This window comes from Mastomys coucha, unplaced genomic scaffold, assembly GCF_008632895.1.
Source record: "Mastomys coucha isolate ucsf_1 unplaced genomic scaffold, UCSF_Mcou_1 pScaffold21, whole genome shotgun sequence".
In the NCBI taxonomy this organism is placed as follows: Eukaryota; Metazoa; Chordata; class Mammalia; order Rodentia; family Muridae; genus Mastomys; species Mastomys coucha.
Window position 1 is genome coordinate 47735315 of NW_022196904.1, and position 14145 is coordinate 47749459.

A 14145-nucleotide genomic window follows, 5' to 3' on the forward strand; every position below is an offset into this window, starting at 1 on the left:
GCATGTTCCATGGACAGGACCTTCCTGCTTCCCATTCAAACAAGAGGTGTGTGTGTGTGTGTGTGTGTGTGTGTGTGTGTGTTTGAATATGTTGCCTCCAACTTTTTATGAAGAACACAGTAGCACCTCCCATTCCACAGGAGGACTGTAGAGGTCTAGGTTAGAAGCTAGACATGCCCACTTTTTTCCTCAAAAAAAAAAAAAAAAAATCCCTTACCTCAAAGAATGTACTGCCAGGATGGAAGGTACCAGGTAGACTGAACTTTCACAGAAGGCAAGTTTTCTTTTGTTTTGATCAACACTGAGGAAGTCAGCAACATTTTGAAATCGCCTTTCTCAGTAGAAACCCTCACCTGACTTCCAGATACTTCTCCCAGTCATTTGTATGCAACTTTGCCCTCATTGCTTGTCATACTAATGATTTTTAAAATAGAGAGAATGGGATGACTGGGTGATCACCAAATGCTTGAAACTCGTATCACCGTAATTTAGACTTTGTTCATGCTGACCTTTTTTTACTCTTTTCAAATTTCATGCCTGCATATGTTTTGATCAAATCCACACCCATCTCTCTTCCAATTCCTCCCATACTCCCAGTCACTTTTCACTTCATGTGCTCTGTTTTAAACTACTAAGTTCCACGTTGTACTGCCAGAATGTGCATTGGTACAAGGATGTCTAATGGAGCCTCTCAGGGACCACATACCCAAAGAAAACTGACTCCTTCCCCAGTATCATCCAGCAATTCCAATGACTCTTAAGTCAGGAGTGGAACTTCATGGGCCCCTCTGTCATTCATGCTAGGATTTTGGCTGGCTGGACTGTGTGCAGGTCTTTTGCTGGGAGTTCATGCATGCACTGGCATTATCATATCAGTAGGTACCCATTACCTCTGGCTCTTAAAATTGTCCATCCCAGCCGGGCAGTGGTGGCACACGCCTTTAATCCCAGCACTTGGGAGGCAGAGACAGGCAGATTTCTGAGTTCGAGGCCTGCCTGGTCTACAGAGTGAGTTCCAGGACAGCTAGGGCTATTACAGAGAAATCCTGTCTCGAAAAACCAAAAAAAAAAATGTCTATCCCATCTTCTGTGATGATCCCTGAGCCTTGGAGAGGTGTGACATAAATGTCCCATTTAGAGCTGGGCACTCTATATTCTTTTGTCCTGTGCACACTGACCAGCTGAGCCTCTGTGTTAATTTCTATCTACTCCAAAAAGAAACTCCTCAAATGAGAGTCAGAGATGCGCTACTCTATGGTTGTAAAGGTGAGTACTTATAGAGAAGTTTATTACTCTACTGACAGTAGAACAACAATATTATACTCTCCCCTAAGGACTATGACATACATGACCACAGGTTCTCTCCTAGGGTCTATGACGGTTTTCGTTACTTTTCTATTGCTATGAGAAGACACTATGACCAAGGCAATATAATGGGAACTACACATAAAATAAAGTATTAATTTGGTGTATGGTTTCAGATGGTTACATACACAATGGCAGATCAAATGACCAGCTGAGAGCTTACATTTTGATCCACAGCCAGAAAACAGAAAGAGCAAATCCAAATATGACATGACTGTTAAATTTCAAGCCCGCCCTAAATGACATACTTTCTCTAGCACGGCCACATCTTAGTCCTCCTCAAACAAGCATCACCTGGAGATCATGTATTCAAATATATGAGCACAGAGGGGCCATTCTCATTCAAATGAACACAATGACATAGCCAGTTATAGGTTTTAGGCCCAGTTAAAGGTACCAGGCATGAATTCCACCTTGTTTTAAATTTCAATTAAAATTTATAAAACTCCAACCTGGCTTTATATGCAATCAGAAAGTTGTTAGTTACTACATAATATTTGTTCCATTAGTGCCCCATATCTTGCTAGGCCAGGGATTATTGTAACTCCTAGGATTCACATATGTGTCTAAGTATTTATTACTTTTCTTCCTTGGTAGCACGCATAGGATGTTCTAGTTCTGTAAAACCTAGCCAGTATGGATGAATCTTACAGGTATGTGCCAGCTTGATTTCTTCATATTTTATAACTGAACTAGGTGGTGCCTGCAGTAAAAGTCTTACCATCATATTCTAAAGGGTAACAAAAACAATATCAATATCTTATAATGCTTAGAGGACATTCTATGAGACCCATTGACAAACAACCAGAAAATAGATAATCTATGCCTGGCAACAGGCTTTTTATTTGATAGCCTATGGTTTCTAGGAGACAGAATATGCCCCACTAGAGTGTAAAACCACTTAATCTCCTTTTATGTGTGTATATAATACATATGCATATACATCATACATATAAGCATATATGGGAGTTTTTCAGTAGTATGTTTCTAGATGGCCTTTTCAAATGTCTTCAGTGTTACTGACAGTCCCCAATACTCCCTCCTGCTTCTCTACCCTTCCAACCTCCAAATCAGTTAACTCTTTCTAGTTCACTATTCTCCTACCCCTCTTTATACCTAAACTGCATCCTCATCCCTTTCCTTTAAATCTGCCCCTCACCCACCAGGGTCGCTTACTAATTTCCTGGCATCTGTAGTTATCCCAATTTAATATACTGATCTATATATTCAAAACTACCATCCACATATGAAAGAGAATATGAAGTGTTTGTCTTTCTGAATCTGGATTACTTAGGAAGAACATTTCTGGTTCTGTCTATTTACCTGAAATTTTCATAATATCATTTTTACACACGAATGGTAATAAATGTACCAAATTTTATTCTTCATCAGTTGCCAGACAGTTTTTATTCCCTGCTTATTATGAATACAAGATCAGTGAATGTGAGTGAGCAGGTATCTGTACAGTAGGAGCTAGAGTCCTTTGGTTATAAACTGTAGAGTTGTATAGCTGGATCAAGTGGTAGATCTATTTTTCCATCTTTCTGCGAGACTTCCATGCTAATTTCCTCATTGGTTGTACCAGTACTTACTTGCACTAACAGTGAATAAATGTTTCTTTTTCCTACATCTAGCATTTGTTTACATTTTGTTGTTTATTTTATCTCTAGATATTCTGCTGGCAGCACACTGAAGAAATACTTTTAAAGCAGGATGGAAGTTGGAGAGTTGTGGCACTTCTCATCATTATATACAAAAAGAAGTGAGGCAAGGAAATTTAACATGATTTATCCAGCATCATGATGGATTCACACCTTTAAAATTCTCCTTCCTTAATCACAAAGACTTTGAAATCTCATTCCAGTTAGAACGAAGGTAATCATAGATCCTGCTGCAGATAAAAATGCAGTCCTGGACTTAGAAAACGAGAGGGATTTTGTGTCGAAGGCACAGGAAAGGGGACAAGGCATTGAGCACCTTATCAAACAGAGTCTGTGGAAAGAGTGCTGAGAGACTCAAAGAGAGCCAATAAATCAGGTTCCATCAATATTAAAACCTTCCCCGTGAAGGATCCTGCAGAGAGAAGGAAGACAAGCTACAGATCCCACAGACAGTAAAGGACAAGTAAGGAGCTCTCAACCTCAGCAGTGAAAACGTAAAATAAAGCTTAACCATCCAACTTGTAAAAGAGGGAATAGCATAGATCTCCATTCCCATGAAGAGAGTACACTGATGAAGTCCAAACATATGCAGCAAGTTCATAACGCTAGCCGAGAAACGGAAATCTAAACCGTCAGGATAAGACAGGGAACACGGCCCGCACTTGGCAACCTCTTGGCTTTGCTGTCCTTCACTTCAAACTGTGACAAAGACAGGAGACCTTGTTGCACTATGTTAGCAACTCTGGATTTATAATTATTTAATATGAAAACTCTAAATGCATAAGATTGTCACAGCATCTTTTATATTGGAATAGCAAATGGCACTCACTTCCAATGTCCGGTCTCAGCTTTTTGTCATATTCTCTCAGCAATTTGTTGAGAATCAGTGTCACATCGGTGTCTTGTGATTTGGGTGCCAAGACCCACTTCTGGTTTGATGGAGAGTCTTCATTCTCATCCTCTTCCACCCTCCTGGACCTGCAGTTATAACACAACATGACATGTAAATTACAACTGATCCAGAAGATTCTTTAAATTTCCCCCTTCTAAGTGCTACTAAAGTGAGTGGAAAATACCCAGGATCTCCCACCAAGTCATATATGTTACCTGTAAAACAAAAAGAAGTGAAATGAAAATTAGGAAACATTCCATAGCAAGAATGCAACTGCTGTGAGCAGAACAGCCCAGCCCAAATTAAACCAGAGACAGGGCGATGGGTCAACTGATGCCAAATTGGTCAGCAGAAAATAAAAGTATTTTACCAACCTGTACTCGGTTGGTCTGAGCAGAGACCATAGGGAGAGAGAGAGGGGAGGCAATGGGAAGATCATACCATGGGGTAGGTGAATTTTGAGCACATGGCCATGAGGGCCAATCAGTTGGAGTAGGAGCCACCCAGGTAGAATAGGACAAGTGCTATATTGCAGATATTGATGGGGAAATAGATAAAATAGCATAGAGGATTGCTATCTGCCTGGCTGGAGTGCTTTAAGGTTTATTATAAATATAAAGATTTTGTATCTTTTCAGGTGAGCTAAAAGATCTAAGGTGGGGTACAAACGCACAAATAATATTTACCATAACATAAACCTGTCAAAATCAGACACCCTTCAGAGTACTTGGTAGTGTTGTTTCTAAGTCCCACCGACAGCACTGTGAGTAGCTTTTACAGAAAGCAGCTGACTCTGACTGTGCTTTCCATGTGGCCAGGACTTTGGGAGATAATTGTGTGGACACTATGAGGCAGCCTGCTTTGCTGGCACCCAGCATGGGGGAAAGCCAGGAGATGTGTTAGCTGATGACTGCAGAATGTCCTTTGTCCATTTACATACCTTGATCACCAAAACTGGTTCATTTCTTTCTCAGTAGGCGATTAAGAATTAAATATTTTCTAGTATGTCTTCAAGCCTGTGAGCATTTCAGTGAATTACAATGAAAGCCTGAACATCTCTGACCTTCTGTCCCACTCTGATAAGCACCATAGCCCCCTCTCACAGAGTGGTTCATGCCTACAGGGGCTCTGATGAGGAGAAACCTCAAGCTAACAGCCAGTTTTCTCAGAGAATGAGGCTCTCTGTGTCCCAGCACCTGGGGCTTGGAACGAAAAAGGGTTTCCTTCTACCTTGAAGCAATATTTCCTTGCATGTGGGAACCTTAGAAGAGCTTAAGAAACAAAGTTCCTGTCGTAGTTTGTGTATGTGTGTACCTTAATGTCACTTCCCTAAAAAGAGGCTGTGAGGCAACACATTGAGAGGGATTTGTCCTGACTGGGTTCAGGCTCATTTCCATTCCGACTTCCAGACAGGAGTCAAATGTCAGCTCCACACCAAGATTCTTCTCCTCAGGCATGTGACTTTTCTGAAGTTAACAAGGAATCAGTGAGATGTCTAATCATTTTAAAGTTCAGTCTTTCATCTTCACTCAAATCTTCAGAGGCATATATAAACGTATACGGACATGTCAGTTCCTATCTGCACCAGTCTCTCGTGTGTGTTAAAAAGCTATGGCCGACAGGAGTTACAGTAGTCCAGCAGCCTAAACCCAAATCCATGCTCTCTCTTCTTTACTAAAGATTGCTCGCAGAACTCCCGGGATAGACGAAAATCTGAAGATGGTGAGGTCTACACATAAAATGATGTTCTATTTACACATGACGTTCACAAATGCTTCTAAGCATTCCCACATGACTAGTTCAACACATCCGCTATGCAAATGGTTATTGCAAGGTATTGGCTAGGGAACAAGGGCAAGAAAACGTCTGTACATGCTCAGAACTATTTTCCTAATCAACAGCTGCTTGGAACTGTAAATGTGGACATGAAAGGACAGCAACCCATGTGTGTGAGAGATCTTGATAATGAGTTCTTGTAGAATAGCTTTTGCAATTAAGCTTCTTCTAAACTGATCTTAAACTGAATTCTATTTCATGAATACCCGGCTGGCTAGAAAATTAAATTAAGCCATCCATAAACTCCAAAAGAGTTGTGGATTTTACCTAAGCTGAGTATTCACCACCAAGAGGAATTTAGGATATTGGATACCTCCTCACCCAGTAAGGAGAATGCAGTTCACTACCTGTAAAACTGTACTTGTCAAAAAGATATTATAGAACTTTTAAATTTTCAAGTATTTTATGTAGTTAGAAGCTGTATCAGGAATGTTAATTGTATCACCTTGCAAAGCAAAATAAAACAAGAAAAGGTAGCATGAATCACTTGGATGGCTGATAGCTACACTCTGACTTTAGGACCTAAGAAATTATTCCAGAACAAAGTCACTTGGGGACTGTGGAATTGGATGGGTAGGTAGCTATTCCCAGCGGAAATCAGACCTCCCCAGTCCCCTGCTACATGCCTTTCTCCTGCCCTCTTTCTTTCTTTCCTCTGTTCTACTCTTCTCCTGCCCTCTACTCTACCACTGCAGAAGCAGCAGGTCTGCGACTCCATGGTCCTCCCTGCCCCAACAGTCAACTGTGCACAGGCAACATACTCACTCCCGTTTTAACTACATATACTCCTATATTCCTGCACAGACCCAGAAAACCTGGCTACTTCAAGGGCAGAAGTTATAAGGAGTCTCATCCTCCCTCTAGTGGTGAGAGGCGCAATCTGAAATTGCATAATCTTCTTCCTCAGTGGCTAGGGCAGGTGGGAGTGAGTGCTGGGGATGAAAGCAGGAAAAGCAGGCCTGTCCTCCAGGAAACCCCAGATCTGTCCCTGGCCCAGGATGCCTCAGTAGTCCTTTCCCTCAGCTGCCAGCACTGTGCCTCTCCCAGTCCAGAAGATGAACCCTTGCCCTGCACAGTGCCCTGAGAAAAGCCAATCTCACCTCAGGGGACCCACAAGCAGGTGGATGAAATGGAATTTCCTCTCTCTTCAAAATTCTACATGGGGTTATATATAACCTTGCAAGCACTCTGTTGCTCGGATTGCTGGAGCCTAAACAGCATTGCTGCAATGAGCTTTTCCTTAAAAATAAAACAAACACATGCTCACTCCCCAGACAATATCTTCAGTCCTCACACCTTCTCATCACCAGAATGGCAGAGACAACATTCAAAGGAGTTTTCAGTATTAAAAAACAAAAAAACAAAAACAAAAACAAAAAACAAAAAACTCCTGAACTCCCCAAATCAGTAACCATTGAAAGGAAGTACTGCATTTTCCTGTGCCACAAGCTCAGCCATGAATGTCAGGGAGGCACCCCCCTGTTGTAGGCAGGCACCCCCATTGCAAAACCACAGAGCATCCTGTCAGAACCTATCTACAAAGGATCCATGCCAGCTAGGCATCTTGAATGCTGAAGAGAATCCTCTCAAAATTAACAATAGATTGGAAGATGGATGGCCCATTCAATTATCTTACATGTTTGTAAAAATCCATTAAAAAAAAAAAAAACTCTTCAAAAGTGAGACATAGAGCAACAAATACAAAATGGGTTCTTTTTAAACTGAGTTGCCATCATAATTACCAAGACTGAAAACTCAACAGAGAACATATTAACATTAGTATGAGCACCTTGGCTGAAAAGGAAAGATGAGAGATCCCAGGAGACTTTGTGGTTTTGGGAATCCTCGGAAAACAACAGAGTGCTCCATCTTCTCTGGGAGCATACATAATGATGAGAGAAAGTGGCAGCTTTCCTTCCAGAGCTGCAACTATAAATCTAAATAACTGATTGAACCCTGAACTGCAAGCTAGGTTTTTGAGTTGATGGCTATAGCAAGGGACTCAGTGATGTGACTGTAGCCTTATGGATGTTTCTAATGGTATCTGCCTCTAAACTAAGATTCCTCCAGGCACAATCTTCTTCAAAGCACACTTTGCACTACACTTCCTAACTCCCTCCCTGGAGAGAAGAAACTTTGGTGGAGAGGCCTCAAGATCCTCTGTTGTTCAAGTCTCCAGTGTCAATTCAGCAAGAACAAGTCCTGGCGGGTGAGGCCGGACTTTCTAGCTGGAGTAAGAATTTGGGAAGCTCTCTCTCATAGTTTTGGGTGAAGTTATTAAGGGTGTCTTTCTAGTTCCGATATTTCACAAATGTGAATGAAGATAAAAGCCTGTGACAGCGATAGGACCTGTGACCTTCAGGTATAGCTGCTTTCTAATTTGCCTTCTGCGCCAGGAAATTGAGAAATGTCAAACAAGTGTGTTCTGTGTTCTGGGAATGGGGTGTCCTCCAATTCCTAGGATGGGGAAAACAACCAGAAATTTCCAAAGCTCAGGGTAGTCTGCAGGCTCTAACCAGAGCACCAATCTGGGAGATGGAATTAAACCATGTCAGCATCTCTAGTTGTGTTTATGGCAACAGGCTTTAACCCTTCTGGTGCCACTGCCCTTCTTATGAGTCCTTGTCTATCTACCGGGTGCATCTTCTGTTAGCTGGCTGGTGTTGGTTTAGGGTATTCACAGTGAGGTAATTTCTTACAGCTTCAAGAAGCTTCCATGTGAACCGCAACATAATTCTTTTATAGAGACCGGGGTGTTTGTGTGTGCTGTAGGACCTGGGGGAGAAGCAGGGCTCTTCCTGACCACCTGCCCCAGCCCCCTCCACTTTCCTCCTGTCAATTACCTCTTCTGTAATCTATAAAAGGTGGTTGAGAAAACAGAATTCCTGGGTCTGGAGGTTTCTTTTCAGTGATGAAACAGATAAGAGTGTTAACGAATGTTTGTCAGAAAACCATTGGATGATTGATGAGGAGAAAGATAAGGCCACTGCCTCATCATTTTGATTCCCAAGTCCCTTGAAACTATCACATCCCAAAATCACCCAAACAGTCCCCACACAAATCAGGCTGCAGAGGGCTGTGGCGGCCTTGGAGACGGGGTCTGGTCCTGGGGGAGACCTACAGGTGAGGTGCGGGAACCTTCCCTCTCCTGCAGCCCAGTGGACGGTGCGCACCTGGGACTGTCGGCCGGCAGACGGCGCCCCCCGCCGCCCTCCCGCCCCCGCCGGCCTCGGGGAAACGCCTGGGAGCCACTTACCGAGCATGCAAGCCCGAGAACAGGCAAAGGAGAAGCAGTAGTTTTGCAGCCATGGCTCTCCCGGCGCGGGTCCGAGGCCTCTGAGGGGCTTGGTCTCCACTTGCTCCGGCGCCTACTAGAATACCACGGGCTGCAGCGTCCAGGGTTCTGCGGACCGGGAGGGACAGGTGTCTGCTCTTGAGCCGCGCCCCCGACGGTCCGGCTCTGCTGGGCGCACAGGAGCTGGGGTGCGTCCGCTCTCGGGAGCGATCAGCGCGGGGAGGGGGGGGCAGCAGGTGGCCGGGCGCCCTCCTCCCGCAGCCCGAGCCGCCCACCACCCGGGCCCGCTCCGGGTTCTGCGCTGGGGCAGCTGCGCTCCGAAACGTGGCAGGAGGTCGCAGTTGCCTCGGTGGTGCCCGCCAGCCGCGGCGGGGAGGAGTTTCCCCAATTAACACGCTTGGCAACGCCAGGCGAAGGCAGCGAGGTTTGAATGGACTCGGAGTTGGGAGGTCGGGAAGGGGGCGGGGCTGCGGGGTGGGAAGGAGAGCTTGGGGATCCCGCAGGGAGGCGCAGAAGGGGCCTGGGGACTGGCCCGTGTCATCGAAGGAGTCATGGGCACTGGTAGTTTTACTGCAGCGCACCCACCCTGCTTGTACCCGGTGCCGTGTACCTTCTCTTAGGGAGGCCATTGCAAGTAAGTGAGATGGTTTTGCCAGAAGGCGATCTTCTCTAGGGTGGTGCTTGCTTACCAGAACTCCCCCTGGTGCTCATAACTATGGCTTGCTGGGGAAATCCCAACAATGTCCCCTTTTCTCAGAAAAGAGACTAAAACATTATCAGTAATTAGTAGAAGTGAAATGTTTAAGGCCAGAGAGAAGGCTCCAGAGCCAGAAAGCAAGGAACCCTCTGTTGGGTGGGACTGACGTTATTTTCGTGTTCCTAACTGAAAATTGCCTGTTTTTATTTGTGTGATCATTTAGAAAGCTCATCTTTTGACATGCAAGGATTAACTTCAACACAAATAGGAATTTTACTTCCATAATTAAAAAGCATTCTTAGAAATACATTTCAACTACTAATTATAGAAACACAACGATTTCGTTAATATTGGCTGCTGTAAAGTACTACCCTTGCAGCCAGTTGCCACCATCATTATAAGTAGCTATGCTTGCTTGCAGGAATCCGTCAAGTTTGGGCCTGTGGATTGCTGGCTTTCTTTCAGAGGAGGGGGTGGGAAGGTCATTGGATCCTCACTTGATGTCCAGACACTTCTCCCAGTCATTTCTTTGCAATTTTGCCCCCATTGCCAATAGTCTGTGTCTAGGGAAAGGAAGTACTAGAATATATAGCCTTGGAAAAACGAGGGGAAGGAGATGAAGAAGCCATTAACCCTGTTAAGTGAAGTTGTTTCTTGATCATCCAAGATCCTGTCAGCAACCTCTTACTTCTGTAGGCATGGCCAATAAACTCCAGGTCCACAAGCTGAACTGTGTTTGGAAGCAAACACTGTTTTGTTGTTAGGGCCCAGGAGGAGGATGTTGACAATGTTCCTATCTCCCCAAGAAAAGGAATTTTAGTTCTTTTATAAAATACAGAGAGAAGCAGGTTGAAGCTCTTGGGAATTCCCTCTCTTATCTCTAGATTCATAGGTAAGAGTTGTGAGCCAGCAGGAGGCTGGAGGCTGTGCTTGGTAACAACATTGCTTTCAACTAAGAATTGTGCTGTCTTCCTTAACATGGGGCCTTAACACTGTCCTCTTCCTGCCTCACCCAGCTCACCCCAATCAGGACATTTTTTTTTTGCCACCCTTTTTTAACCTGCACTTCTGTAAGTACAAATGCCTATGTCCTGTGGAGATTCCTAACAGCCAACATCTACTTTCTTTCTTGAAGTTTCTACCAAACTCTCCTTCATCTCTAACTTCTGTGCCACACAAGGGAGCCCTTCAAGATCTAGTCAAAGGACGGTGTGGAATTATCTTGAGTTTTTATACAAATTCAATAATGTCTCAATTTTCCACTCCAAGGACTGGCTTCCAGGATCACTGGGAATGCTAAATCTGTCACAGAAAATGTATTAAGATTTCCATAGAACTCTGGTATTGTTTAAGTCATCTCTAGATTATTTGTAATGCCTACTACGTATAAATGTCATGTAAGTAGTTGTTATGATTGTTTGGGGAATAAGATAAATGCTGTCTGGTAGTGATACACTTTTTAAAAACAATATTTTTATTCAAGTTTGTCTGAACTCAAGGAAGCAGAATTCGTAGTTACAGGAGAGCCACCTGCATGTCATCACTACCTAATTTTTTAAAATATGCTGCAAGAAAACTAAAGGTAAATGTAGCAGTCCCTTCATGCTTCCATTTTTGACATAGTTACAGGGACATAGGTGAAAATAATGTCAGGCGTGGTTCCATGGGGGCCAAGAGTCAGTGTGGTTGATTCATTCAAATTTTCACAGCATAATTCCACTGTATAAGTAGAGAAAAGTCTACAGGAGGTTAAATACCTCCCGCAAGGCTAAGATTCGTGTACTCACCCTTAGTCACTGTGTCCACTGTCTCTTAGAACATGAAGCAGGATAGACACCCATGGAGTCTTCCTGTGATAATATATTCTCATCATCTTTTTTCCTTTATTTTCAGAACATGAGTTGTTTACAATCTATTATACAGTACAGACAGACTGGCATTTGGATGGCTTTGTAAAATGTCAGCATAATGAGAGGTGTCCTGGGATTATATGTGTCTGTATTTATCACAACCTGTCAGTGGAATAGATGTGAGACCTTTGTACAACCCCATGATGGTGGAGTTTATTCTTTTCTTTTCTGTGTAGGTTTGATGTGCTATTATTATGAATGAGTGTGACCTGACCTCTTCTGAAGTTTGGAATGCTTTGCTCCACTTATTGGACACAATGGGCCAGCTTTACAGAGCTGAATATTTTACTGTTGAAAGCCTCCATGGTACAGCCTGGGGAAAAAATATTTTATGCTAAATGAGTCTGGAGGGATGAGGTATTCAAAGCAAGCTTTCTGAACATAAGTATGAAAGCAAACTGCAAGGTCAAGAATCTTCAAAGCACCAGCTGTTAGCCTTTGATTTTCTGCCTTTGCCTAAACTGACCAAACTGGGGCGCATTGCTGAGCATGCACGCTGCACTGCATACCCTCACTGCTGGCCAGCCTTCCCATCTTCAGCACCTGAGAAACTTAACAACTCCATTTGGGTGAGCAAAATTCACTTTCCTTTTCCTCTGTAGGAAAATTAACAGGCAGGGGGGAGGAGGGGGTGGGGGTGTGAAGGGGTTGGGGGAGGAGGTGGACGATGGGAAGAAAAGAAAGAGAATTCTGAAAAAACTACAGTACTTCATACTAAGACCTAAGGCTTGTGAATCGCTGTACAAACCTTGAGAGTCAACAAAGCACTTGTTCAGACAGGTACCATGCTCGGGGGAAGACCTGGAGGTCTGTTGCAGTTTGTGGGCTCAGCTACAGCTCCTCTAGTCAGGAAGTGGGAACGCCTGAGAAGCAGAGCTGACTGCCTTAGCTTGGAGATCCTCTTGTGGCTTCTTGGAGAAATACCTCTCAGGATTCCCTCTGCAGCCTCACTTCACCTCCTACCAGCACCAGCCGTACATTCCGGGTACTTAAACCACATCATCTGCTCATCTTTGTTTTGTGGCTTTCTGAGGTTTTAGTTTTAGACAAAACCTCTCTTGCTCCAAAATTATCGTTCTAAATTGTATTGTGATGTTTCACGCTTCATGAACAAATGTTCAATTCAATCAAAAGTTACTAGTGAAGATAAGATTCATATCAGAAATGCACCAATCTTTCTCCCATGTTTCTGTGGCCTTTGAACTCACTCATATTTACACTGTAAGAATAAAAGTACCATCTGCACAGCATCTGCATGACACTGTCAGAGTCTACCATCCCAGGGTTTGAGCTCCAAAAACACTATTCAATCTGCCACAAGGGACTGGCTTGCCTGCTTTTTCACCAGACGTTATACAACCAGAAAACATGTTCTAAGTAACCTCTCACTTAGTATCCTGTGAATTCTGCCCATTCTGTTGAACAGTCATGGTTTTTATCTTTATATATAGTATTAGTTGACTATGAGAGTATCCTATCTCTTATTTACAAAGATGAAGGACATTTCTGTATCTGACCTCTAGTGCAAATACATGCTCATTTTTCTTGCTTGTTTGACTCAAACAAAACCTCTAGGTCATAAAGGCATTTGTTTACTGGTAATTAAAAATTTTTCACCCGAAATGCATAAAGCAGTGTGTCCCTGGACCACCACTTTGTGTCAGCTTTTAAGAAATGTAACCTTGCTATTCTTATTTTTATAATTATAACTTATATTGAAAACAGTTTTTTTCATGTGATATATTCTGATTAGAGTTTTCCTCACCCAACTCATCTCACAGATTTTTCCCATCCTCCCAGTGGTCCAAATCCAAATCCTTTGTTCTCTCTTTCATTGGAATACAAACAGACATTTAAAAGGTAACCAATTAAAAGCAAACAAGAATAGGACTATACAAACAAATAGAAAAAGGAGCCCCCCCCCCAAAAAAAGCACAAGAAACACAGGCACAGAAATGCATACTTTTTCACACACATATGGAAAATATTTAAAAATACAAAATAATGGATGGATGGATGGATGGATGGATGGATAGAGAGAGGGATGGATGGATAAATAGATGGATGGTGGATAGATGGATGGATGGATGGATGGATAGAGAGAGGGATGGATGGATAGATAGATGGATGGTGGATAGATGGATGGATGGATGGAGAGAGGGATGGATGGATAGATGGATGGATGGATGGATAGATAGATGGAGAAAATACAGTATACATTAAGCAGAGGTCAGGGAATCCCATGGAAGATGGGGAGAAAGATTATAGGAGCCAGAGTGGTCAAGAACACAGAATCAATTAGGCATGGTCCATAGGGGCTTACAGAGTATGAAGCACAATGAGAGGGCCTGCATGGGTGTGTCCGAGGTACTTTGCATATATGTTACGGTTGATTAGCTGTGGAAGCTGTCTTTGATTCTTGCCTGCATTTGGGAACCCTTTTCTCCTACTGGGTGGCCCTGTCCAGCCTTGATATAAGGGTCCTTGCC

The 14145-nt window shown here is 43.3% G+C and overlaps 1 protein-coding gene and 1 long non-coding RNA gene across 2 annotated transcripts in view; one reads left to right on the forward strand and one right to left on the reverse strand.

The window, feature by feature from the left end:
- The window catches only part of Gabrg3 (gamma-aminobutyric acid type A receptor gamma3 subunit), a 644969-nt gene extending 635278 nt beyond the window's left edge, over window positions 1-9691 (reverse strand). The window contains exons 1-2 of the mRNA XM_031386826.1: window positions 9011-9691; window positions 3856-4004 (exon numbers count right to left, since the gene is read on the reverse strand). Of these exons, the coding sequence (XP_031242686.1) occupies window positions 3856-4004; window positions 9011-9678 (817 nt within the window). The 5' untranslated portion in view covers window positions 9679-9691. The remainder of the gene's footprint in view (window positions 1-3855; window positions 4005-9010) is intronic.
- On the forward strand, window positions 9347-12904 carry LOC116102307. Its single transcript, XR_004123063.1, has 3 exons — window positions 9347-9473; window positions 11833-12225; window positions 12433-12904. It is a non-coding gene; the product is annotated as an uncharacterized LOC116102307 (long non-coding RNA).
- The last annotated feature ends 1241 nt before the right edge of the window (window positions 12905-14145 follow it).